This window comes from Microtus oregoni, unplaced genomic scaffold (assembly GCF_018167655.1).
Source record: "Microtus oregoni isolate MIOR12 unplaced genomic scaffold, Mior012 000012F_ref0000307, whole genome shotgun sequence".
Lineage (NCBI taxonomy): Eukaryota > Metazoa > Chordata > Mammalia > Rodentia > Cricetidae > Microtus > Microtus oregoni.
Genome location: NW_024543071.1, coordinates 50,336,219 through 50,363,114, shown reverse-complemented (window position 1 = coordinate 50,363,114; position 26,896 = coordinate 50,336,219). Strand labels below are relative to the sequence as shown.

The 26,896-nt window shown below is 49.7% G+C and overlaps 2 protein-coding genes across 4 annotated transcripts; both read right to left on the bottom strand.

Moving 5' to 3' along the window:
- Positions 1 to 940: 940 nt before the first annotated feature.
- LOC121454314 (cytochrome c oxidase subunit 8A, mitochondrial) lies at positions 941 to 2,826 on the bottom strand. Its single transcript, XM_041661591.1, has 2 exons — positions 2,636 to 2,826; positions 941 to 1,253 (listed from the first exon to the last, which is right to left on the bottom strand). Exons 1-2 carry the CDS (start codon positions 2,747 to 2,749, stop codon positions 1,158 to 1,160), a joined length of 210 nt encoding a protein of 69 aa, XP_041517525.1. The 5' UTR covers positions 2,750 to 2,826; the 3' UTR covers positions 941 to 1,157.
- On the bottom strand, positions 2,744 to 26,372 carry Naa40 (N-alpha-acetyltransferase 40, NatD catalytic subunit). 3 transcript variants are annotated; one of them, XM_041661589.1, is made up of 9 exons: positions 26,154 to 26,372; positions 19,759 to 19,854; positions 18,805 to 18,857; positions 14,092 to 14,187; positions 13,849 to 14,007; positions 13,619 to 13,702; positions 12,166 to 12,243; positions 11,805 to 11,917; positions 2,744 to 2,947 (listed from the first exon to the last, which is right to left on the bottom strand). In XM_041661589.1, exons 1-9 carry the CDS (start codon positions 26,157 to 26,159, stop codon positions 2,880 to 2,882), a joined length of 753 nt encoding a protein of 250 aa, XP_041517523.1. In that variant the 5' UTR covers positions 26,160 to 26,372; the 3' UTR covers positions 2,744 to 2,879. The 3 variants fall into 3 exon arrangements, with proteins under 3 accessions (XP_041517523.1, XP_041517522.1, XP_041517524.1); XM_041661588.1 differs by lacking the exon at positions 2,744 to 2,947 and adding an exon at positions 9,510 to 11,449; XM_041661590.1 differs by lacking the exon at positions 2,744 to 2,947 and having other exon boundaries at positions 11,309 to 11,917.
- Between the last annotated feature and the right edge of the window lie 524 nt (positions 26,373 to 26,896).

Genomic DNA, 26,896 nt, shown 5'->3' with positions numbered 1-26,896 from the left:
GGCCCTTGAGACTAGGCAGTAGCATACTCCCCCTGGCCAGTGTCTCACGATGTGCCCACCTTGTAACATTCTCCGCCTACTCTGGCAGCAGGTTCAGGCAGCTGGTCCACAATTCCTTGGTTGAGGGCAACAGCCCCTCAGGAGGCAGGGAGTCCTTTCCTACCCTTAGGGAAGCATCCTTGGCCTTGGGTGTATAGCATCATCAAACACCATGCAGAAAAGCCAGGAGTAAAGGGAACGGAGGGGAGCCAGCTCTACCTGAAGCTCAGAACACAGGCCTCCAGAAGGCCACTGTTCCAGCCGCAGGTGCACAGGGAATGGTGTCCCTGTGTCTGTCTGAGCGAAGCATCCAAGTGAAGTGAAGCCATGTCACCTTCGGGGGCCCAGAGTGCAGCTCCTTATGCACCACATGGCTAGAGAGGCCATCTCCAGATTGCCCCCTCCTGAAAATACTGAGGTACAATGAGGAAGGCCACTCAGCTGATAGCTTTTATGAAGGACTAAACAGGCCCTGAATTTGACATAAGTGGTGGTAATGCCCAGCATAAACCCCTTGGGCTCCACCATACCCACTACCTGCAAGGTACTGCACATGGACACCCAAGCCAGCAAAGACGCTTGATAAAACATCACACTACAGCTGGCCTTAAAAGTGGAGTCCTCTGCATACAGACAGCACTTACAGGGAGCCAATGAACTTGCCACAGGCAAGGAAACTGGAAGGGATGAGCAGCAAGGTGGAGCACTCAATAACAGGCGTTTTCCAGAAGCCGAGAACTATCTAAATAAGTAAAGTACAGCTGACACACACCTAAGAAACCTCAGACAGCACTGGGACCTGCCCAGCCAGGTGTCCCCCCCATAAGCCCCAATCCAACACCATCCTCGATTCTTGTGCAGGCAGGAGCCCAGAGCAGGAGGGCACGATGTACTTCTGGGGCAAGGTTTAAACAGACTTTATTGTTACAAGGGGGACCCCACCATGCAGCAGCAATATATGTGGTCCCAGTTGTCACCATGGAAACATCGAGAGGTCATGATTGCAGAAGAGGTGACTGGAATTGAATGGCATGATCCCAGGGAAGGCCAGCCAGGAATGCAGGAAACATGATCAAGATGGGCTGGCAAGGGTGGTCTAGTCACAGGGGAAGCTCCCCTCACTCCCGCTTCTTGTAGCTCTCCAGATGTGACAGGACCCAGCCCGCAGGCAGGAGGCAACAGACGAAGCAGGAAGTGAGCCCAACGGTGACATCCTACACAGAGCACAAGAAAGAAGGATGCCTCAGGGCACGGATTCTGTAGGCACTCCCTAGGCGTGGAGATAGACTCTCAGTGAACCAGGAGCTCAGTGACTGGGTAGACAATCTAAGCAGTGGGCTCCAGGGAGTTCCCTGCCTCTGCCCCCTTCAACGCTGAAGTTAAAGACTAGTTGGTGGCTGGGTGTCCAAACTCAAATCCTTATGCTTGTGGGGCAAGTATTGTACAAAATAAGCCGTTTCCCCAGGCCCTTGTTTTTTTGTGTATTTTCTTTCTTTCTTTTTTTAGTTATTGTTGTTTCGAGACAGGGTTTCTCTATGTAGCTCTGGCTGTCCTGGAACTCACTTAGTAGACCGCCTGCATCTGCCTCATGGATGCTGGGACTGAAGGCATGCACCACTGCCTACCTGGTTTTTGTTACTTTTAAAGATTTGTTTTAGCTGCATCTGTGTGGTGTGTGCTCCTGTGCTTTTCCAAAGGTCAGGGGAAGAAGGTGTCAGATCTCTTGGAGCTGGAGTTACAAACACCTGGCTTGTTACCTGGCTGCCAGGACCCACGCTTAAGTCTTCCTGTAATCATGCACCAAACACGTCTCATTATGTTGCCCAAACTGGCCTGAATTCCTGAGCTTGGTCTTCCTGCCTCAACCACCCCAGTAGTGGGGACTACAGGCAGGCATGACTTGATTGTCAGTTTCCTCAGTGGCAACACTTTGCCTCTACTCCTAATTCAGTGCCCAGCTGCCTGGATTCAGGACCCGCTCTCACTAAAAACAGGAAAGCTTAAAATAAAAAAATAAAATAAAATAAAAAAGAGGAGGGCCTGGGCAGAGGTGTAGCTTCTAACAAAGCTGGGGTTTGATCGCCTGCACCACATAAAACCAAATGCGATGGCACGCGCCTGCAATCCCAGCACTAAACAGGTGCAGACGGGATTATCAGTTCAAGATCAAATATGGCTACAAATTTGAAGCCATCCTGGGCTACATGAGACCCTGCCTCAATTTAAAAAAAGAAAAGTTTAAAAAGTGAAAATTGTCCACATAGCTATCCTTCATTTCTGAGAATTCCAAAGACAAAATGGGACTTCTATATTTCTTAGTTAAAAAAAAAAAATAGCGGCAACAACCATTACCGTCGCTGCCTGTCAGTCATCAGGCATTTCCCACCAAAAACTGGAAAGGTAAACCGGTTTGGAGAGGCTGAGCAGCGAGTAAACAACAAAGCAGGGGCTGACGGGCTGACCTGAGATCCAAGGACTTGGGGAGAGAAAGACCTAGGGCTTTAGAGCATCAGAGCAACTTATCCCATCCACGCCCTGCAGCCAGGCCCGAGCAAGGGCTGCAAGCCGCCCCCAGCACCCTGTCGGTCCCGCTCACCACGACCCCGATTTGCTCCCGCGGCGGCTTCGAGTGGACCTGAGCACGCGGCACCATGAGCCGCCGGGCCGAGCCGGTCAGGCCTCTCAGCAGCAGTGGCGTCAGGACAGACATGATGGCGCGCCGACCAAAGACGAGGACCAGCGGGAGACCAAGGTCAGGAAGTCAAAATGGTCACACCAGCCGGAAGTTCCGGCGCTGAAGTTGACGGACGCGGCAGCCCGGAAATATTTCGGAAATGACGTCACGACAGTCCCTCGCCCGCCTGGGTTGTTTTTGGCGCGCTCCTCGAAGCAGCCAATCGACGCCATCCTACCCCGATGGGAGGAGAAATGATACACCTTCTGTCCCACCTCCACCATCTTCGAGAGTGACGTCTAGAGCCACCCAATCACACAAGCAAGAAGCCTAACTGAATTCTTGACTCCTCCCCCCATTCAGGTAGCTGTTTAGCATCCTCTCTCCGCAGGGCATGAGACGGTGCTGAGAGGAGCCTCCCAACTGGTCGCCTCTGCGTTTAAAAACACTGTTAATAGCCAAGCGGTGGTGGCACACGGGAGGCAAAGACAGAAGCATCTCTGAGCTCCAGGCCAGCCAGGTCTACAGAGTGAGTTCCTGGACAGCCAGGGCTACACAGAGAAACCCTGTCTCTTAACGCACACACACCACACACACGTTATATATATTTTTTTTAATTTATTTATTTATTAAAGATTTCTGTCTCTTCCCCGCCACCGCCTCCCATTTCCCTCCCCCTCTCAAGTCCCCCTCCCTCCTCAACACGTTATTTTTTTTTTTATTTTTATTTTTATTTTTTTTTTTTGGTTTTTCGAGACAGGGTTTCTCTGTGGCTTTGGAGCCTGTCCTGGAACTAGCTCTCTAGACCAGGTTGGTCTCGAACTCACAGAGATCCGCCTACCTCTGCCTCCCGAGTGCTGGGATTAAAGGCGTGCGCCACCATCGCCCGGCACGTTATATTTTTGTATAAGTTTTTGTTTGCATGTACATCTGTGCACCACGTGCACAGAAGCCAGAAGAGGATGGTGGGTCCTCTGGAACTGACGTTACAGGCGAGCGACAGTGAGCAGTCATGTGTGGTGCTGGGAACTGAACCACTCCAGCCAGGAGACTCCTCAATTACTATTAACGCTCTCAGAAACTAGCTTCCAGGGGCTGGAGAGATGGCTCAGAGGTTAAGAGCAGTGCCTGCTCTTCCAAAGGTCCTGAGTTCAATTCCCAGCAACCACATGGTGGCTCACAACCATCTGTAATGAGGTCTGGTGCCCTCTTCTGGCCAGCAGGCATACACACAGACAGAATATTGTATACATAATAAATAAATATTTAAATAAAAACTAGTTTCCATGTAACTCTCAACTATTCTTAATTTTTGTTTCGCTCCTTTTGTGTCTGTTGGGGGAGATTTGTTGTTTTGTTTTCCAGACAGGGTTTCTCTGTGAAACAGTCCCGGCTGTCCTGGAATTCACTTTGTAGTTGAGGATGACCTTGAACTTCTAGTTTTTCTCCTACCTCCCAAATGTTGCCATTACAGGTATGTGCCACCATGGCAGGTCAGCTTCCTCTCTTTGTCCATCTAGCTCACCACTGCCTTATTCTTTCTCTCTGTCCCTTTCCCTCCCTTCTTCCTTCTTGCTTTACTAGACACACCACTGACCAAGTGGTTCCTCTTTGCTTTCCAGACAAGTCCCAGATCCTGGATGTTTTGTTCCTGCCCCACCAGGCTTTGGTCTTTTTACTCTTTATTCTACCTAGACCATCTTCTTAACAGCCAGTGCCCTTAACCGTTGAGTCATCTCCCCAGTCCAAGAGAGCTTTTTAAAAAGGATTTGTTTATTCTTATTTAATGTGTTTTGTCTGCATGAATGTCTGTGTGAGAGTGTCAGAGCCTCCGGAACTGGAGTTGCATACAGTTGTGAGCTGCCATTGGGTGCTGGGAATTGAACCTGGGTCCTCTGATCAGCTAGTGCTGTTAACTGCTGAGTCATCTCTCCAGCCCACAACAAGAAAACTTTTAATGCTATGGTGAAAATAAAACTGCCATATATTACAGGTCATGGTGATGCACACCTTTAATCTCAGCACTCAGGAGGCAGAGGCAGGTGGATCTCTAGAAGTTCAAGATCAGCCTGGTCTACATAGTGAGTTCCAGGACAACCAGGTTTATGTAGAGCTTGTATCAAAAATAAATAAACAAACAAACAAAAAACTGCCTTCTGTTTGGCAGTGTCTTTGAATGCCTCAGGACACCTTCTGACCACTCCACACCTTTGCATCCTCCACATCCTGCAGCAGCTATGGTAACACTAGTCAGTCACAGGATGGACCTCTATCCTAAGCCTAGGCGGATACCTGAGGGCAAAGGCTGTCTGGCTACCCACACTGTCTGTCTCCTAATGGCCTGACAATTCTCAGACACTGAAAGAATGTATTGTATTCAAGTAGGTAAAAGGCAAAGCAGAAAAGGGAGCAGGGCGAGCCTCAGAGCCAGGCCCCAGCCGCACACTTTCAACTGTCTTCCTCACAGTGCCATGAAGGGAGCTGCCAGTGTTCCTGAGATGTCTCACAAATAGGGAAACAGGCTGCTCAAACTGTGCGGCCAAGAGGCTGCCAGGCAGGATTCCAGGGCAGGTCTGTACCCCGAGGCCGCACTTTGAACTGCACACCAGCCGCTGCAAAGGAAGGAGTCTCTAGAGCTTCAGAGGGCTCTGTCTGTTTAAACAGGGTCTTATGTGTCCTTGGCTTTAACCCCTAGGTCTTACCGATGACCCTGAACTTCTGATTTTCCTGCCACCCTCTCCTGACTATTGGGATTACATGCCTATACAAGCGTGCCCAGTTTTTGCAGTACTGAGGATCAAACCCAGGGGCTTGTGCACATTAGGCAAACATTTGATCAAGTGAAGTACAACCCCAGCCCTAGAGAGCAGGGATTTTGTTTATTTGTTTGCTTGTTTGTTGTCTGATGTGCTGAGGCAGGACCTGGCTCTGTGACCCAGGCTACCTTCACACTGGTACTCTCCCTGCCTCAACCTCCTGGATGCTGGGTTTATAGGCATCTACCACCAACCAACCCAACTTCACAAGTTCATTTTACATTCAGGGTCAATAGCACCAAAGACTGTTGAAAGGGATGGGAGCACCGGGGAGAGATAGGGAAATAGCTTTAAAAAGAACCTCAACTCCTTGGATGAGGTGGAGGGGAAGTGAAGGAAAAGTGACAATGGGCCAGGGTGTCTGGGAGGGCAAGCTGTGTCTTATGTGTCTTCTGGATGTGTTCCCTGGTCCTAAATTAGCCTGGTTTTGGTACATCCTCAGTTACTAGCCACCCCTGCCTTTCTTTTTCCCTGGGCCCTGGCAAACAGTCTAGGACAGATAATTCTAAATTCCTCAACCCCATCTCTAAGGGACACGGAGCTGCTATCACTAGGGAAGAGGACGGGGTAAGGACATTGCTGTTGGCTTCTTGGACTTACTGGGTTCTAGGAAGTAAGGGAATAACATCTAGGTGTGAGCACAGCCATGAGAAGGGCCTGGAGCCATCCCAGCATGAGAGCCTATCTCAAAATAAGAATTAAAAATACCCTTGCCTGGTGTGGTGGTGCATACCTTTAATCCCAGCACTTAGAAGGCAGAGTCAGGTGGATCTCTAAGTCTGCAGTGACCAGGAAGAGCTACATAGTGAGAGCCTGTATCAATTAATACTGATAATAATCTTGAATATACATATAATTTTACCATTGATTGAAGACGAGCTGGGGCTACAGCTTAAGTCAGACGAATAATTGTGTAGCATGTACAAAAAGGCCCTGGATTCTCTTCCCCAGCTCTATACAGATCTGGTGGCCCAGCCCTGTAATCCCTGCTTTTGGAAGGCAGAATCAGGAGAACCAGATTCAGGGTCATCCTTGACTATATCGTTTCCAACCAAATAGGGCCTTAGGATGGGTGTCTCTTTTGTTTTAGTTTTTTTGTTTTTGTTTTGTTTTTTGAGACAGAGTTTCTATGTGTTAACAGCCCTAGACATCCTGGATCTCATTTTGTAGACCAGGCTGGCCTTGAACTCAAAGATCTGTTTCTGCATCCCTGAGATTGAAGGTGTACACCACCACACCTGGCTGCTTTTTTTGTTTGCTTTTGAGTCAAGTTCTTGTGTGGGCCCGGCTGGCCTGATGTTTGCTATGTGAACTAAGCTGGTATCCAGTTTCCAGCAATCCTTCTGCCCAAGCCACCCAACTGCTGGAATTATACACATTAGGCCTTTTCATTGTTGGTTATTGTTTTATTTGTTTAATACAGCATCTCACTCTTGCAGCCCTGACTGGCCTGGGGCTCACTGTGTAGCCAAGGCTGGTCTCAGACTTGTGGTAGTCTTCCTGCTTCAGCCTTCCTGAGTGCTGAGATTATAGACATGAACCATGTCCAGCTAAAGAGATCCCTCTAGCTGTGCTAAAACACCATGACCAAAGTAATTTAAGATTGAGCTTATTTGGGTTTACTGTTCCAGAGGGTTAAAAGCCATGATGGTGGGGTAGAGGTGGCAGGCAGCAGACATGGTGGCTGGAGCAAGAAATTGAGAGCTTACGTCTTGATCCCCAAACACAAAGAGAGCCAGGCACTGGGCGGTGGTGATGCACACCTTTAATCCCAACACTTGGGAGGCAGAGGCAGGTGGGTCTCTGTGAGTTCGAGACCAGCCTGATCTACAGAGGGAGTTCCAGGACAGGCTCCAAAACCACAGAGAAACCCGGTCTCGAAAAACAAAAACAAGTCAGCAGTGGAAATGGTGCCTGTGCCTGCCCTCTATGACACACTCCTCCAACACGGTCACACCTCCTAAATGTACCCAAACAGCACCACCAACTGGGAACCAAGTATTCCGAGTATTCAAACTTCTCAACTCTCACTTACGCCATCACATCCGCTAGTACTCCGCACCTTGTGCCACCTTCAAGAATAAGGAGCACTATTCCTCACCTATGACTGCCCCCCAGCTGACTGTGGGCCTCCCACTGTGCTAAGGGCTAAAAGGCCCAACTGAGATCCTGCTTTAGGTTAAAGGGCCCTAGTTGTTTCTACGGCTCCCTCTTCCCTATACAGGACACTAAGAAGAAATGCCAGGCCTTGAGGATGGGCAGGGGAGCTGGTCCCTAGCTCTGATATATGCTTTATGGTTTCCATGTCTGATATTGACCAGAATGACGAGAGGCAGATTCGGCTGGCTCAAGATACCACTGGACAGTCTGGTAAAACAACAGATGTCCTTTCTTCTTTTTCTGTTTTGTTTTGTTTTTTGTTTTTTGTTTTTTTTTGAGACACAGTTTCTCTGTGATGCTTTGGTGTCTGTCCTGGAACTAGCTCTTGTAGACCAGGCTGGCCTCAAAGTCACAGATCTGCCTGCCTCTGCCTCCCGAGTGCTGGGATTAAGGGCGTGCACCACCACCCAGCCACCAGGTGTCCTTTACTTGTTTATGAAAGGCTTGGGCCCAGGAGATGCTGAGGCCAGTGTCACGGAAAAGTGCCTTTACTGTTCCTGCCCTCAGGCACCTCCCCAAGCACCTGACTTAGAACTCTGACTCTCCAGTCTTCTCTTAGCTCGGACTCTCCTTGGCATGTTGAATGGCACACACCCACAGGAGGCTGGCGGAAAGGGCCTGCACTGGTCTTGTCTTTAGACTCTGTGACTCTCATTGAGGGTGAGGGAAATTGGGCCTTCCTACATCCACAGGAAACTGACTCCATAGCTGGTGACAGCAGGAGACACCAGGATGGTTTCAGGATATACCTAATATATCCTGGCCAAACCCAGGAGGTGGAGGGCAGGGCTTGGCTTACTGTTAGAAAAGAGCTGGTCTAGGAACCTGAGCAGACAAAGGGGGGAGGGGAGGCAGCGACTCAGGGTCCTGGAGGTGTTTGGTCTTCCTGGGGCACAGCTGTCACCAGGAATCCTGAAGTGGCTGGACACGGCTATCAACGAGGTATAAGTGCAGGGGAGCCAACTGCGTCTGCTTCTGCCCCTGCAGGCACAGCTGTCTGGCCTGGCACCCTGGGATCCAAAAGCCTCAAGATGCTGGTGTAGCCATCTGGGACTTGGACTCAGGAGACCGACAATTAACCCCTTCAGGCCTGTAATGGTGATCAAATCCACATCCTCATATGGAACAATGCTCCCAGCTTTGAGAGGAACCACAGGGCTGGCACCACGGTTCTCTTCATTGTGGACGGAACCCTGCCGTATCCTTCCCCTGGTGTGTCCAGGTGTACCCAGTATCCTCACCTGCCAGGGACCTCAGTGACTTGTCCTTCACCTACCACTACACCTGACCAAGAGTATGGTGAAGACAGTCCCTCCTCAGTCCACAAGAAGTTCTGAACTCCAGTTCCCAGGACCACTTCCTGCCTCTGAGCCTCTGCCAGGCAGGAGCCCAGCCTAGGGAAGCAGCTCTAAATTCTCCCAGACATGCTGCAGAGATCTGGCGGGGCTAACCCTTCCTTTGGGCCTCTTTCTCTGTGAAGAGACTTCAGAATCCTCGCTGAAGACTTTGATGAGGACTACTCTTGAGTATTGTAGCAAACACAGGGACAAAGCTCACCCTTCCTCTTACACAGGGGACTGAATTCATGGCTGGGTGTTGATGCCCAGTCAGAGCCTGGCTCAGGGCCTGCTCCAGGATGCCAAGCAGCCAGCATTCTGAACATCCCTGACCTCACCCCACAACTTCTGGGAAATGGCACAAATATGTACACTTAGACTCCATTTACCCATGGCTTCCTTCTCAGAAAGGGGGTGGGGCCAGCACAGTCCATGTGCCTCCCAAAAGCAATGCATAAAACCCACTGCTCATGGCACACAGCATCTGAACAAAGTGTCTTTTATTAATGACATACAAATAAAACTGATACAAAAGGAGACATTTTCCCTCTTTGATTCCAGTGATAAGAAGCTGCTAGGAAAAAAATACATAAAACAAGAAACTTATCTTCCAACTTTCCTCTAAAAAACAAAAAACCCTCCAGAGAGTTAAAAAGAACCACACACATTTAACAGCAACAAAAATAACCTGAAATGGGACAGGCTCACTAAAACAAAAACCTTTTTAAAACATTTTAACACGTCCCAAACAAAAAACAAAAGAGCCTGGTACAGCAGGCTAGACCTTCTGTTTCTTGAAATCATAAGGGTGGAAGATGATGTAAGCCTGATAAACCATTGGACTTAACACCCACAGATCTGCTGGTCTTGGCCAGCATCCCTCTGGTCCAGTGAGAGATCCTGAAGGGTCCCCTTTGAGATGTGGTCTGCAGAGGGTGAGGAGCAGGGCAGGCACTCAGCACCACAAGCACCCTGGTGCCAGGTGTCCAGTGACTGGAGACAAGACACTCACCACACATGGGATTTATACTGGGGGTTCCTTTTGGTCCCCCTAAGTGTGAGGCATCAAAAATTCATGATCTAAGACAGATGAGGATCAGGGAGTAACTCTTCCAAGCATGTTCCTGTTTCCTGATTCTTGGAAGGAGCCTACCATCCCATCTGGGCAGCTTCAACTCTCACCAGGGGATAGTCCCCAGAAGCTAGTAGGCCAGGCAAAGGTAGACCTATTCCAGTGTAAAGCTCCAAGGCCCTCTCCAAGGCAAGGCTGACAGGCCTAAGAACAACACAGGGTGCTCACAGAGTACAGACCATGGCAAAAAAGGACCCTCCATGCCCAGGCTACCATGCAAGCAAGGATATGAGTGAGAGGTGACTGCTCTGGGAAGACCCGCCAAGACAGACAGAGTCAGGCAGGGGGTGAGCTGAGCAGACTCTGAGGTCAGGAAGGGTCTCAGAGCAACTGCACAAAGGCAAATTCTTTGCCATGCCTCAAGGCAAAACTCAGGGATGGCAATGGGGAAGCGGCAAGTGTGTTTTCCTAGGTGAAGATTTGGTTTTGCTTCCTTGGAAAAACATAACCCAGAGATCAGGATGAGTTCAAGTTCTAAGCCTACATTCTCTTCATCCTCTGAAGAGGAAGGCCTTCTCCTGGCCCTAGCCTGCCACTGTACGATTACAGCAATGACAGAAAGCAGTGGTAAGCCACTGAAAGGCATTCCTGAGTATCCCAGTGGGCCAGGACAGTGGCACAAGTGCCTCATTGAGGCAGTGAGGGACGGGGCTGGGGAGAACAGGCAAAGAGGCCTGCTGCTGGCTGGGGCTCCTCAGACAGGGAGGATGGGGGTGTAACCCACCTTCAGAGAGCAATCAGCACCAAGAGTAGGAGAAAACGGTATCAACTATACCAGGAAGGAAGGGTCCTTCTGGGGAAGAAGAGGGGTTCCCTGCTGTTACTTCTCTTGAGATTAAGAACAGAGGTATCTGGGCTGAAGAGAGAGGTGTGTGAACAGGCGGGACTGAGTCAAGATCATGAGAAATGCAGCAAAATTCAAAGGCCCAGAGATGCTGCATCCCTAGGGCAAACACCTAAGAGACTGGCAGCTCTTCCTGGCCTTCTCTGCCTTACTGACCGTGATGGAGACACAATCTCCTCCTGAAGTTGGCTTTGGCTGGTCCTGAGATTCCACCCTGTGGATCTATAAGAACACAGCACAAACCCCTGCATCTTGACATCAAAGAGCTACATGGTCTCCAGGAGAGCACTTGGTCCCCAGAGTAAAAATGTCCAAGGGCAGTTGTGTGCCCAGATCTGCATCCAATCCTTCCTGGGAACCAGCAGACTCCAGGTCTTTCACAAAGGTGGGGATAAACATTCCATCTGTCCATACGGGGCATGGTGTGGGGCCCTGTCAGGAATTCAGCTGTAGACAAGTGGGAACCTTCCATTTTAGGGTCCCAAGAGCTAAGCAAGGAGGCAGCCACTGTACAAGGATGGGCTCAGTGGCCAACCTGTCATCCTTCTCACAGCACCCTCTCCCTGTGGCCCCTCCTGGCACTCTGCTTTTCCAGGAGAGAGTGGAAAGGCAGCTGGGGTCACTGCTCCCCAGGATTCTGTGCTCTCAGGGTATGCCTGGCTTATGCAGGGCTAAGGCACCCACAGTTCTGGGGGTACCTGGCAAGTAGCTTAAGACCAGGGAAGAGGACAGGCCTAAGGAGAGTGACTTCACTTGCAAATGGTTCTGGGAGTTCAGTGACAGCAGCCACCACAGTGCCCACCTGTGTGGGAATGCTGACTATCCCCAAACTTGGTCCTCCGGCTCAGGATCTCGTAAGAACAGTCCTCCCCACAGCAACCAGACATGCTGGGGGAAGAGTCATCGATTTCAAACCTACAAGACAGACAGGAGGAAAGAGCTGGCAGCTGGTTTTGCACATGAGCCGAGAATTTCTGCAGCAGTTCTGAGACCCTTGGAATGAGGCAAAGGGACCAAGTCAGAGGGCACTGGCACACCATCTCACAAACCCCAAATCCCACAGATCACTGACAGGATCAGCATGAAGACAAGCAGGCACCTGGGACCAGCAGAGGGAGCACCCTAACCACCCAGAAGGACCACGCCAGAGCCGCGCTCCTTACTGAAGTGCCTCTCGGAAGAACTGATAGGCGCCATGGTTGTGTTTAAAGACAGTTAGCATCACTTTCTTCATCTGTGTGCTGGAAGGGAGCAGAGAACACCTTTTAGAAACTGAATCAAGGGTCTAGAGAAATGGCTCAGCAGTGAAGAAAGAACACTTCTGTTCTTCCGGAGGACTGGAGTTCATTTCCCAGCCACAGGATGGCTCACACCTACCTACCTGCAATTCAAGATCTAGAGTATCCCACACCCTCTGGCTTCTCCAGGCACAGTACTCACATGGCAGGCATGCACATACACATAAAAATATGTAAAATAAAAAAAAAACTAAATACACACACATTTTATTTTTTAACCTAAGAGTGGTCTATCCGTATGTATGCCTTTATGCCGGAAGAGGGCATCAGATCCCACTAGAGATGGTTATAAACCACCATATGGTTGCCGGGAATTGAACTCAGGACCTCTGGAAGAGCAGCCAGTGCTCTTAACAGCTGAGCTATCTCTTTAGCCCCAAGACATATCTTGTTTTAAAACAAAACAAAACAAAACAAAACAAAAACAAAAACAAAAACATAAGGTTTGGAGAAATGTCTCAGAGGTTAGGAACACTGGTTGCTCTTGCAGAAGACCGGAGTTTTTTTTTTTTTTGTTGTTTGTTTGGTTTTGGTTTTTTCGAGACAGGGTTTCTCTGTGGCTTTGGAGCCTGTCCTGGAACTAGCTCTGTAGACCAGGCTGGTCTCAAACTCACAGAGATCCGCCTGCCTCTGCCTCCCGAGTATTGGGATTAAAGGCGTGCGCCACCATCGCCCGGCAAGACCTGGGGTTTAATCTTTAGCCCTGACACAGTGGTGCATAGCCATCTTTAACCCTAGGTCCAAGGAATCTGATGCCCTCTTTGGGCCTTCAAAAGGTACCAAGTACAAACATGATGCATATACAAACACACAGGAAAAAACACCCATACACTCATAAAAGTAAAAAACAAGCTGTCACTCAGCGTTAGTGTAAGCCTTTAATCCCAGCACTTGGGAGGCAGAGGCAAGTGGCTCTCTGAGTTTCAGGCCAGCCTGGACTACAGAGTGAGATCCGTGAAGCCAGGGCTACCCAGATAAAACCCTGTCCCAGACAACAACAAAGCGAATCAATCAATGCATCAATCAATACAGAACAGAGACTAAGGTCAGGCCTCCTCTCTCTTCCTTACATTTTGCCCCAAAAGGAGTCCTCCAGTCCCTCCTCCAGCCTGCAGAGGTCTTGGCCCCCTTGGCACCGAGTCCCTCCCACCACTGCAGGTTGGCCAGAGTGCCCCAGTGTCAGGGATCTGTCCCACCTGCCCTCTAACCTAGAGGTGTAATAAAGCAGGCCAGCTTTCTGACGGGTCTAGATACATTTTTCCTCCTCAGTGGTCCCCTTGATGCAGCTCTTACCCCACAGCTGTGCGGCAGCCCTTACCTGTTGGCCATGAGCTGCAGGATCTGAATGAGGAACTTCCCCAGGCCTTTCCGCCGCACCTTGCTCTCCAACTGCACCTCGTAGCTAACAAAGAAAGCAGAGGCGTGCACAGGACAGTGCCAAGGAGAGGATCCCGCTCCAGAGGAGCCTGCTGTCCAGACCCAGAGAGGCTCGGTGGGTCTACCACCTGGTCTCCTCCCTCTCTACCCAAGTTAAGCCTCAGTTCCTACCAGTACAGGACTTCATCCCCGCACTCCACATCAAACCGGAAGTGAGAAAAGGCAACTGGGATGGAATTGTTTTCCCAAGCAATGAGGTACCAGGCTCGGTCATCAGTCATTTCCTCCCGTTTCTCTCGGTCCTTCCAGCCCCATTCACTTTGCTCATACCTGAGGAGTTGGGGCAATCAGGACAGGGGACCTTGGAAGAAAGCCACTGGGGTGCAGGGCTGCCCTCAGTGAGGCCATGCTTACATTGTCTGCATATTGGTTTTGGTGAGGTCAAAGGCCCAGTCCACAGTAGCTGGCTCCAATCCAGACACTCGCTTACATTCAATGGAGATATTCAACCTGAGAAGCGGACAGGGAGACATCGGGGCCAGGGTTCTCACCAGGAACTGCTGTTCCTCCTTTGATGTCTGCCAGGGAGGCATGCCACTCTCAGGCACCCTCCAGGAAAAGCCCAATTCTCCAGAGGCAGGACTAACAAGTCATCACAGGCCTAGTTCCCGCCTCACCTGGACAGTCTTTATCAGGCTTGCTCTGTCAGCTGCTCTCCTTGGCTGCTTCTCTCTCCCCTACCCGCCCAGTCTCTGCAGCTTCTAGTACTTACCAGAAACACTCTACTCCCCGGCTGTTTGTAAGCACCTGTCCGGCTAACTGCACCGCTGCTCCTCCTCTCACCAGGCTCATAGGACCAGGGCTTTAGCTAACTGCCATCCCTGCAGAACAGCTGGGTGACCTGGGCTTTCAAAAAGACTACAGCTCGATACCTCTCCCCCAGTGCAGTCCTACCTGCCTCTTCCTTGTGATACCCAATGGGGACTGACATGTGGAACGGGATAAAAACCACTACTATAGGCATTAAGGTCCTTCATTCCAATAAGATTGAAAGGAACCAGTCTGAAAACTCAAGATTTTAAGGAAAAAAAAATGGGGGGGAGTGGCTGGAGTAACGGCCTGCTGTTAAAGATCATTTGCGCCAGGCAGTGGTGGCGCACGTCTTTAATTCCAGCACTCAGGAGGCAGAGGCACATGAATTTCTTTGAGTTTGAGGCCAGCCTGGTCTACAAGAGTTAGTTCCCGGACAGGCTCCAAAAAAGCTACAGAAAAACCCTGTTTTGGGGAATGGAAAACAAACAAACAAACAAAAAAACCCACTTGCTGCTCTTCCAGTGAACTGAGTTTGGCACCCAGCACTCACATCAGGCCGTTCACTGGCTTGTAACTGGAGCTCGAGTCAATCGGATGCACCTGATCTCAGGACACTTGCATACACACAATTTAAAATGAAACCAATCGAGCCGGGCGGTGGTGGCACATGCCTTTAATCCCAGCACTCGGGAGGCAGAGGCAGGTGGATCTCTGTGAGTTCGAGGCCAGCCTGGTCTACAAGAGCTAGTTCCGGGACAGGCACCAAAGCTACAGAGAAACCCTGTCTCGAAAAAAACAAAAAATAAAAAAAATTTAAATAAATAAATAAATAAATAAAATGAACCCAATACTTACTGTTTAATTATTCTACACTGAGTATGGTGGGACACACCTTTAGTCCCAGCACTCGGGAGGCAGAGACAGTTCAAAATCAGCCTGGTCTACACAGTAAGATAGTTCCAGGCCAGCTAAGGCTATACAGTGAGACCCTGACTCGAAATACACAAAAAAAGGTGTGTGTGTGCGCGTGCGGTGTGTTGCATATGAGTGAAGACTCACACAGGTCAGAGGGCAGTCTTGGGAGACAGGTTTCTTCTTCTATCATGGCTGCCTGGAGATGAAGCACAGACGTCATGCCTGTGCTACCTACAGAACTACCTACAGAACTATCTCACCAGCCTTTTTGTTTGTTTGGAAATGGTTTCTCTGTGTAGCTCTGGCTGTCCTGGAACTTACTATGTATACCAGGCTGGCCTCAAAATCAAGCGATCAGCTTGTCTCTGTCTCCTGAGTACCCAGATTAAAGGAAGGCGCCATCACCCCCAGCTAGTTTTTTATTTTTATTTTGGACACAGGGTCTTACTATGTACCTCTGACTAACCTTGGACTCATGAGTTGTTTCAGCCTTCCAACTACTAAAGTGACATGGACTCCCGCCTAAAATTAAACCTTTAAAAATTCCCACATCAGGCTGGGCGGTGGTGGCACATGCCTTTAATCCCAGCCACTGGGGAGGCAGAGGCAGGTGGATCTCTGTGAGTTCGAGGCCAGCCTAGTCTATAAGAGCTAGCTCCAGGACAGGCTCCAAAGCTACAGAGAAACCCTGTCTCGAAAAACCAAAAAATAAATAAATAAATAAAAGAATTCCCATATCGCTGTGCGGTGGTAGCACATGCCTTTAACACTGGGGAGGGGCAGAGGCAGGGGGAATCTCTGTGAGTTCAAGACCAACCTGGTCTACAAGAGCTAGTTCCAGAACAGGCTCTAAAGCTATAGAGAAACTGTGTCTTGAAAAACAAACAACAATAACAAAAAGAACCAACACGTTAGAACCATTCAAATCCAGCTCTATACCTGTTAGCTAGAAAATACCCAAAGTCCAGCCTACAGTAATCTGCATTCCTTTATTCTTTTGGTCTTCTCCATAAAGCTCAGGCTAGCCTAGAATCAGTATGCAACCCTCAAACTCATGGAAAGCCCCCTGCATCAGCTTCTCAAGTGCTGTTGCAGGCATGCTGAAGGAGGATCAGAGCTACAGGAACCATATGAAAAGCAAAGCACTAAAGCCTGCTGGTGTGGTCTGCTTCAGAAGAGATCGATTTTTGGAAGTCAAGAGAAACATGGCACATGAAAACACTAAGAGAAGAATCACAGAAGAGATCCCTAAACCATGCAACAACGTCCCAGAAATGGAATAACAAAGCTGCTACAAGAACTGTCATATGTCAGATCCCAGATGGGAAGATGTAAGAGTAAGTGAATTGATTCCATGTCACCACATAGTTATAAAAAGTCACAGCAGGGGGGCTGGAGAGATGGCTCAGTGGTTAAGAGCATTGCCTGCTCTTCCAAAGGTCCTGAGTTCAATTCCCAGCAACCACATGGTGGCTCACAACCATCTGTAATGAGGTCTGGTGCCCTCTTCTGGCCTGCAGACATACACACGGACAGAATATTGTATACATAATAGATAAATAAATATTTAAAAAAAAAAAAGTCACAGCAGGGGCTGGAGAAATGGCTCAGAGGTTAAGGGCATTGCCTGTTCTTCCAAAGGTCCTGAGTTCAATTCCCAGCAACCACATCGTGGCTCACAACCATCTGTAATGAGGTCTGGTGCCCTCTTCTGGCCTGTAGGCATACACACAGACAGAATATTGTATACATAATAAATAAAATATTTTTTAAAAAAGTCACAGGCCTTTGGAATCTACACAGCAGTCCTTCTCCTTCTTGTCCACTTTCTACCTGGGTATTTGCTCATCTTCTCAGAACATCATTTAAGTTTCTAGCATCATCCTATTTGACAGGTAAGAAACCAAGGCTTAAGGTGTATGGGTGGCTTATTCCAGGAGCATAATGCAAAGTCCAGCCATTCTTCACCATCATAGAGAAACTGTAACCTTTGACTTTCCTGAAGCAAGCCAAAACAATACAAAAACATCACTCAGGAAGACAGAGGGGAAAGGCCTGCAACCTAGACCTGCGTGTCAGCTGGGACAGCAGTCACCAACAGCCTAATTACGTTCAACAGGCTCCACTGACCAGAGCTTTGGACCTAACCCTTCTAACTCCTAAAGAAGAAACCATTAGACCCCAATCTTTTTCCTTTTCCTTTCTTCCCTTTTGCTCTTTGGTCTGAGACAGTGTCTTACTCTAAGCCTAGGCTGGTCAAAAACTCACGATCCTTTTGTCTCTCTAAACCAAGTTTTTAGACCCATTTCTGATTATAAAACTAAGGCAAGATATACTATGTATACTCCAGGAAAAAAACAAAAACAACAAAAAAACAACAACACTTAATTGGGAATGAAAAGCTCCTTCAGATGGAAGGGCATACTCCAAAACGTCATTCAAACATTTGAACTTTCTGAGCCTCAATTTTCTAATCATAAAATGCAACAGTGGGCCAACAAGTTTCCAGGTTTCATCATATTCTTTTTTTGTTGGTTTTTCGAGACAGGGTTTCTCTGTGTAGCTCTGGCTGTCCTGGAACTAGCTCTTGTAGACCAGGCTGGCCTCAAACTCAGAGATCTGCCTGCCTCTGTCTCCCAAGTGCTGGGATTAAGGGCGTGCACCATCACAGCCTGGCTTTATCTGATTCTTTGAACACAGAAAATTATAAGTCCTAAAAAGGGCAATCAGAGGACTGGGAATGTGGCTCCTGCACAGAGTGGTCATCTAGGACACTTAAGGCTATGGGTTCAATTCTCAGTGCCAGGAAAACTCAAAAACTGATAATATCCTGTTGCTGGGCGGTGGTGGCGCACACCTTTAATCCCAGCACTTGGGAGGCAGAGGCAGGTGGATCTCTGTAAGGTTTTTTTTTTTTTTGTTTTGTTTTTTGTTTTTTTGTTTTTTGTTTTTCGAGACAGGGTTTCTCTGTAGTTTTGGAGCCTGTCCTGGAACTAGCTCTTGTAGACCAGGCTGGTCTCGAACTCACAGAGATCCGCCTGCCTCTGCCTCCCGAGTGCTGGGATTAAAGGCGTGTGCCACCACCGCCCGGCCTCTCTGTGAGTTTTGAGGCCAGCCTGGTCTACAAGAGCTAGTTCCAGGACAGGCTCCAAAGCTACAGAGAAACCCTGTCTGGGGGGGACTGGGACAGGCTATCAGTTATTAGTTATGCAACCTCAATCATACACAGTCTTTGTACACCTACCAACTCCTGCATCACCTTAACTGGGAAACTGTATCAATAGGAAGCACCAGCCAGTTGTTGCTTTTTCATAATGGAGAAAAACATGCAAGACTCTAGGGGAGTGGCCGCCCAAGAACCCCCAGGAGACAATCATTAGGAAAGCCAGCACAACTCACCCATTGCGGTCATATTTCTTGAAGACTGGGAACGCCTCCAGAGGGTCTCCAAGCTGTGGAGAGAAAGAGTACACAAAGATGAACGAAGACACTGGTAAGGTGTGGGACCATGTCAGCTTTACGTGGTGGGAGAGAATGGACACGACTGGCCTGTGGCATAATGCCTGACCCCGTGTAGGAATTCCAAGAAAGAGGTGACTGATCTGCGAGACTACTTCAGGAACAAGACTGCCAACTAACTACAGCCTGTCCATCACCCCGGATGGAAAGCACAGCCTTGAAGGGTATCCGTTCAGAAGCACAGCTGTTTACCATGATGGAGATTAATAAAAAGTGACGTAATGGGCTGGAGAGATGGCTCGGGGGTTAAGAGTACTTACTGCATTTCCAGAGGGCCTGAGTTCATTCCCTAACACCCATATAGGACGGCTTACAAATTCCCATAACACCAGCTCCAGGGGACTTTAAAGCCTCTGCCCACCCCCATGGACACCCACACTCACGTGCACACAACCCTCACCACACCCTTACAAAATCTGGAAAAAATGTGAAATATAGCATGAGACAGGAAGGCCACCAAGGCCAAGCCCTTAGGCTCGGCCTGAAAGCTCCCAGGCCCAAGAGCTGATTCACAGCTGCTGCTCCTGACTTCAGCCCCAGGGGCCAGGCCGCTGAAGCCTTGGGTAAAGCAGAGTTTACAGCACTCATGGGTAGGCAGTAACCTCTGAAAGAAGGAAGGGTTAAGAACACCATGTGCCATGTCTCATGAGAGAGGTTTCCTCACCCAAAAGCAAAGTAGCAGAAAATCTCCCCTATCAGGAAGTCCTCTTAACACTTTCCTCTGCACCTGAGCCAACTCTGCCTGGTACGATGCCACAGATCTGCCACTGGGTGGCGCCAAGAAGTCAAAAAAAAAAAGCTGAAGTTGAGGGAGGAATTGAAAAGGAGAGTCACCCTGTTGGCAGCATCCACTTTGGCACAGACAGCATCCATGGCCGCTCGCTCCTCCAACCGCTTCTGCTTCTTCTCCTTGGCTTTGCTCGACTTTCTCTGCAACAAAGAAAACACCACCACTAGAAGGACTGTGACTAGCACCCTCAGAGGAACCCAAGGGGCCTTGTACCATTCACCTGGCCCTACAACAGGAAACCTGAGTGTGTGGCCCAGTGAAGAACAGTGTTCGCTCATGGTCCTGAGGTCAAGGAGGAGAGGCAGGGCTCTTGAGGAAGAGCACTCCTCCAGCTGTGATGCTGGGAGTGCTGGCCATTGGGCAGCCTGCTGGCCCAGCATGGTGCATTTTCCTACAGAGGAAGCACTCACTTAGGGAAACGTTCTGGGATCTGAGGTGGCCCCAGACACTGTTCCTTTATGTTTTCTGACTCTGAGAGACACAGTCCCATGGAATCAGGATCATATGCACATGAAGGCCAAGGCACACTGGCTTCACGACACAGTACAGAGCCACTCCCAGAAGCTTTGCCCAGTGAAGGCCAACGAGTGGCAGGTACAGCATGCACCTGTTGATGACAAGGCTGGACTGAGAGCCTCATGGGTTCACCTCAGGGCAGGGGTGCCACATCATCAGCAAGACCAAGCTGCAGGGGCATGACAGCGTGGACAGGCAAAGGCAAGTTGTCCCTACCTGCATCTTGACCAGACCTTATCTGAAGACTAATGTGGGGCTCTCTCAAAAATACCTCCTCTACTGGGGAATGGGTGGTCTCAATACTGTAGCTCAGGCAGGCCTCTAACTCAACTGTCTAGGATTATAGGTGTGAACCATGTCCCCAGTTTCTCATCAAAGGTGCTTGTTCTGCTTGTTCCTCTTTCCCTGCCAGATCCTACAACAAAAGAGCCTCATGCTCTGGTGCTGTCGTGACTATGGCTACAGAAAGGTGCTCAATGACAGCCCGTATCTCCTGACTCCAGTCCTACCTCTCTACAGCTCACTGGAAGGTCAAAGAGCATCAATGCCAATGTGACCGTGGCACTGCCTGGCCCTAGGACACAGCACCGAACAATCCACATTTACATGAATTGAAAACCAGCTGCTAAACAGCTGGGTAAGTTCCAAAGCATAACCTCAGCCTGGATTTCTAAAGAACAACATTGCTTAACTCCTGCCTCAGCAACCAGAAGGTAAAAGAATTACACACAGGGCTGGAGAGATGGCTCAGAGGTTAAGAGCATTGCCTGCTCTTCCAAAGGTCCTGAGTTCAATTCCCAGCAACCACATGGTGGCTCACAACCATCTGTAATGAGGTCTGGTGCCCTCTTCTGGCCTGCAGGCATATACACAGACAGAATATTGTATACATAATAAATAAATAAATAAATATTTAAAAAAAAATTACACACAGAACCCACAAGATTCTTCTGACAGGCAAAATGCCAGCAGCATCTACTACTGCTAAGCACTATGCCAGGAACCAGGCTAGCTCCCATGTCTAACCTCCCCCAAGAAAGGCACATACAGAGACCAGAGCAGGATTTTGTCCCTGTGGTGCTGAGAATGGAACTCAGGGCCTTTGGCGTGCCAGGCCAGTGATCTAACATTTAGCTACATACCCGCAACCTGAGGCTGTCTTCACAGAGACACAAAAGGGAACAGAGTGGCCCCTCTCCCAGATAGGTTTTCAGCATTCATTTCTCCTCTGGGACAACACTGACATTGGGTAACAAAACACTTTCACAGAATACATGAGCCAAGGCTCAGAGTGGAAACCATCAATTACCTTTACACATGAAGAAACTGAGGCTCGCTGGGCAGTGGTGGCACACGCCTTTAATCCCAGCACTCAGGAGGCAGAAGCAGGTGGATCTGTAAGTTGAGGCCAGCCTGGTCTACAGAGTGAGTTCTAGGACAGCTAGGGCTGTTATACAGTAAAAGCCTGTCTCAAAAAAAAAAAAAAAAAAAAAAAGAAGAAGAAGAAGAAAAACACACACACACACAAACCGAAACTGAGGCTCAAGGGAGTATGACTCATGCACAGCTCCCCAGGCAGCAAAGCGGCCAAATGAAGATAACCTCAGGGGTCAGCCACAGATGCAGTGTTTGTGCAGCAGGTCGCCTGTCTCCCAGGGGCAGAAGCAGCTAGAATGCCACTCAGTCACCAAACAAAGACCTTCTCATACCCTGCAGAGATAAAGCTGGACGCCTCAAGTGCTCTCAGGCAACCACTCAGCAACTCCTTTCTTGATGCCTACCTACCTGGAAATCAGTTTTCACAGTGCCGCCCCATACCCGACCTCAGCCCTAAGGCAGAAGCAGGGAAAGGAAAATGACAGATCAAAGTCTCCACAGCGTCCCCATGGAGTATTAGGAGCACGAGCTTCCCATCAACCAGACCAGGCTGCGCCCCACCTACCACCCCTGAATGATCATTTGAATCTCCAGGGAGACTGGGGTACAACCCAGCTTCACCTTCACAGGAGATAGAAGCCCCCTTCTCCAGCCTGCCAAGCAGACAGTCAAATTGTTGGACTGTCAAATAAAGGCCAGGGCGGGAGGAAAGGTGCTGGAAGGCAAGCGTGACTGTCAGGCCCCCAAAAGCATGATTCCTGGGTTCCCTCCACAGCGTCACATTTCTGAACACAGTTCCGAAGACTTGTTACGCAGGTTGGTGAGCCAAGCAACCCCCAAACTGAGGCCCAAGGCTGCCACCACGGAGACTGAGATACTGAAAACAGCCCGTAAGCACTTGGCTGCCAGCACAGAGAGGGGTGGAGGCAGGCTGCAGCAGGCTAGGCCACACGGGCAGGGGCTCCCCCTCAACCCCAGCAAGCACCAGTTAGAGTGGTCTCCCACTGTTCCAATTAGCTTCACTGCAGCCTTGTGGAGGGAAGGCTGTCCTGCAGGGACGAGGGAAAACTTGGCTAATTAAAATGGGAAATAAGCACAGTGAACAGTAAAGCTCATTGTGGTTAAGTGTCTTTCCCAAGGGAGCTTTATATAATAAAAAGAGTGTGGGATTTTGAGTCAAGAGACCTGGATTTGATTCTCAGCTCTTTTACTTAATAGCTGTGACTTTAGCCCTGTTACTTAAAACCCTTTTGGCAAGTTACTCAATTTGTCAAAACCTCAGTTTCCTCAACCATAAAACGGGGCTGCTATAGAAATAAAATGGTACTATGCATTGGATAGAAATTCTCTTTGGCTATACCTGTGCTACTGCCCAACTTCATGCATGGCAAGGAACTGTATTACACTGAGCTATACACATCTCCAGCTGTAGACGGTCTGTGTACAGAAATTCACTAGTGTTGGTCACTCTGCTTGGTGCATTTTTTGGGGAGGTTGGGGGGATAGGGACAAGATCTCCTATAGCCCAGATTGATCCCTAACTTGCTATGTAGCTAAGGTTGACCTTGAATTCCTGTTCCTCCTACCTCCACTTCCTGAGTGCTAGAATTACCAGCTTCTGTCAGTTCATTCAGTTTATATGGCTAGGGATCAACCCAGTGCTTCATGCATGCTAGGCAGGCACTCTACAGAATAGCTAAAGATCCCTCACCCTCTGCCACTGCTTTTCTAAAGAGGACATGTTGGACAGCTCATCTGGGACTAACTCAAGCCATAGAGCCCGGAAGTTCTGAGATGTCTTAAACCTGCCTTGGACTGGGCTCCACCAGGCAAAACCAGTCAGGGGCGGATCTACTTTACTCACCAGTGTGTGCATCCAGTGCTCACGAACAGGACACCCAAGATTCACATTTAGGCTTGAGCCGTAAAGTATTCGTCCCTTCCATGATATCACATGTGGCTCATGTTAATGTTGTGTAAATACTGCTTTCAATGGGTAGCTGCACATCTGATCTCCCTTCAGTATTCCTGTTAAAGCAGTAACTCTACAGTTCTAAGAGATCCAGGAATCACAAAGAAAAATAGGAAAAACAAACAAAACACAAGTGGCTGCTTCCAGAAGAGATGTGACATCATCTAGATTCAGTGTCAATGCTTCTATTCCGCTGGTTTTGGCAACGGGAGAGAGATCTAATGTATAACTCAAACCCCATGAGTAGTAACTAGTACACAAGAACATAGGAGACGCGGGTGGTGGTGGCACACATCTTTAATCCCAGCACTCGGGAGACAAAAGCAGGAGGACCTGAATTTGAGGTTAGCCTGGTCTACAGAGTGCATACCAAGACAACCAAGATACACAGAGAAACCCTGTCTCTAAGGGGAAAAAATAATCTTGAAGAGGTGTTTCACTTGCTGCCCCTCTCACTCAGCCTGGGGTAAAGCAGGGTACTACCTCCTTGGAATGGGTGGGGACTACAACTTCCAGCGTGCAGTAGGGTGTGAGGGTGGGGCCTGATGAGCATAAGAAGAGTCCCTTTGGAGTCAGTGAAGGTAATTCAAGTCTCTGCATCTAGGCCAGGAGACACTCTGAAGGGGGCTGTTGTGAGAAGCATCTCCAAAGGAAGAGCAAACAGAGCGGGACCCAAAGGAAGCAAAGCCAGCAGCAAAGCCAGCAGCACATCTGGGCCTGCTACTTCAGGGCCCCAACGAGGACTAGAGCACCTGCGGCATGCTACCCTCCTTGCTGAGGGCTGTCTGCAATGGCTGGTCCTGGGCAGTTACGGAGTAATACTAGAAACCTGGACTTCATTTAGCTTGTTCAACAACAGCTGGGGCCTAGGATCACTTATTAAATCTAAGCTAAATATGCCAAGGTCTCTAAGCTCGATTTTCTTTATATTAGGTAAACAACAGTAAACTGCCTGAACTATGACAAATGCTTTGGGAGTTTTTGTTTTTTTTTTTGGATACTGGAGATTGAACTCAGGGCCTTACATATGCTAAGCATATACTCTACTACGGATCTATATAACCCAGATCCCCACCCAAGGTTTGTTTTGACATGGGTCCCCAAAAAGTTTTTTGACACAGACTAATTTTCTTCTAACAAGCTGATTTGTTTGTGGGGAAAAAAAAAAAAAAAAAAACTAGGTTAGCTGTCACTAACTGAGGACAAACCCAATGAGATAAAAACAGCCGGGCGGTGGTGGCGCACGCCTTTAATCCCAGCACTCGGGAGGCAGAGGCAGGTGGATCTCTGTGAGTTCGAGACCAGCCTGGTCTACAAGAGCTAGTTCCAGGACAGGCTCCAAAACCACAGAGAAACCCTGTCTCGAAAAAAAACAAAAAAACAAAAAAAAAAAAAAACAGCACCGATCCACTTATGATCCTTAAAGTGAGTTTGAGAACACAAGCAAAGTAGCAGCCACTGCTTCTACGGCACCTAGTGGGCTATTTACATCCATTACCTTGCTTAGTCTTCAGCACTATCCTAAGAGGGAGGTCATGTGCCTCACACAGATGAGAATAAAATTAAGAAAAGCCTCATCACTGGCAGGGTCAAGCTGCTAGCCATGAAGATGGGGCTGTCACTGAGTCATCTGGTTCCAAAGTCAGGACTCCCTAAAGGTGTTGCAAATCCCACACGAACCCTAATAAGCCATGCTCAGGAAGGGCCAGTTACATTTTTAGGAGGGTGAACTCAAACACAAGACACTGCTTTTTCCCAGTCCTAGATCTGCCATTCCAGGAACGGACAAGGAAAAGCATCTTTTTACTGCCAACGCTTAACAGGTGGTTACTATGCATCCTGCCTGGGGCCATCACCAGTGGCTCCATCCTCCCTGCTCATCAGCACAACCCCCCCTCCACCAAGTCACCCGCAGTGATGTGACTAAGAACAATCAAACCTCTGAGACCCACTTTCCTGCAGTCAGGGGCTGAACGGACAGGCCTCTGTGGGAAGAAGACTATATTTTATCAGGAGCAGGAGGAAGCTGGTAACGACTACCCAAAAGTATAGCGCAACAGACTGGGCTGAAGCTTGAGCAGCGGGAAGCAGATTGCACTGGGGCTCCGAAGGAGACGGGGGATGGGGTCCAGCGCCCAAGCCATTGTCAGTGTGACCTTGGCCGTGCGCCTACTCGCCTTCCTGCCTCAGTTTCCTACAAGTACGGGTTGCAGAAAACCGTTGGGACCGTGACAGGCAGATGATGGGTAACCTCAAGGAGCAAGGGACTAACCACAGAGACGGAACGGGGTTCGGGAGTGGGGAGGCACACCAGGAGGTCAGAAAGGCAGGAAGGGGCGCAAGGGGCGCGGAGCGCGGGGCGGGAGGGGGGCGGGAGAAGGGGACTCCAGGAGGATTCCTAGGCTAGGCTCAACCCGGGGACCCTTACAACAGGGGACTCCGGTCAAGTGGGGGTCGGGGGTCACGTGAGGCTGGAGGGGGTCAGGGTCACGTGAGGGGGATTCAAGAAACAATAAGGACGCGGAGGATGAAGAGCAGCTGTGTACTTCCCATTACTTCTCCAGCCTCACTTACCCCCATGGTTGCGGCAGCGGCGACCCTCGGCTGCTCCTTCTCGCTCTTGCCGGTAGGGAGGCGGCAACGGCAGCGGGCGAGCGACGGCGGAGCGGCGGGCCACGCACTGCGCGTGCGCCGCACCAATCCCCCGCGCGTCCTAGCGGGCCCCGCGCCGGCGCAGAACCGGATAGAGCCGGGCGGCGAGCGCGAAGGCGCGCAGGTGGAGCGGTCGCCGTGCGCGCGGAGGGCCTGAGAAAGGCGGGAGGCGCGGCGGAGCGTCGCGCTAGGAATGACGCGCACACGCCGGCCCCGCCCCTTCACCAGTGCGCGTCCGTAGCTATGGAAACAACCACGCGGTGCAGGAGAGCGCACAAGCTTGGAGCTGTTCGCCTCGGAGAGGCTCGGTGGGCGGTGGCGAGGGCCGCCTTGGCGGGCGCGCGGGCACAGCTAAGTCTTGGGAGGCGTTCCGGCCTTCTAGAAGCTGATCCTCGGCATTGCGTGCCTTTTCTAACCAGTCCTGCTATCCATCCTGCTCACATTTGTTCACACAGCATTAACGTGCACCTACACTGTGTTGAACCCAGGGGACATAGAAGTTACTGCAGTCTTAAACTTCGCTGTTTAGAGGGAAAACGGGCGTGCAACTACCGTGTAAGTGTTGTTTTAAAAGGCGGCTGTTAAAAGAAGACCTCAGGTGTCCTGGGTAGTATTCATTTCAGTCTGTGCAAACACCTGGGAGTGTGACCTCCGCATGACCTTGC

What these genes read in the sequence shown, in the direction of transcription:
- LOC121454314 (XM_041661591.1), bottom strand. Translation starts at nt 2,749, where the DNA reads ATGTCTGTCCTGACGCCACTGCTGCTGAGAGGCCTGACCGGCTCGGCC. An exon ending in GGGAGCAAATCGGGGTCGTG is followed by an intron (nt 1,254 to 2,635) that starts GTGAGCGGGACC and finishes TGCTCTGTGTAG; the next exon opens with GATGTCACCGTTGGGCTCAC.
- Naa40 (XM_041661588.1), bottom strand. An exon ending in AAGAAATATGACCGCAATGG is followed by an intron (nt 14,188 to 18,804) that starts GTGAGTTGTGCT and finishes TCCGCTTCTCAG; the next exon opens with GTTGAATATCTCCATTGAAT. An exon ending in AAAACCAATATGCAGACAAT is followed by an intron (nt 14,008 to 14,091) that starts GTAAGCATGGCC and finishes CCAACTCCTCAG; the next exon opens with GTATGAGCAAAGTGAATGGG.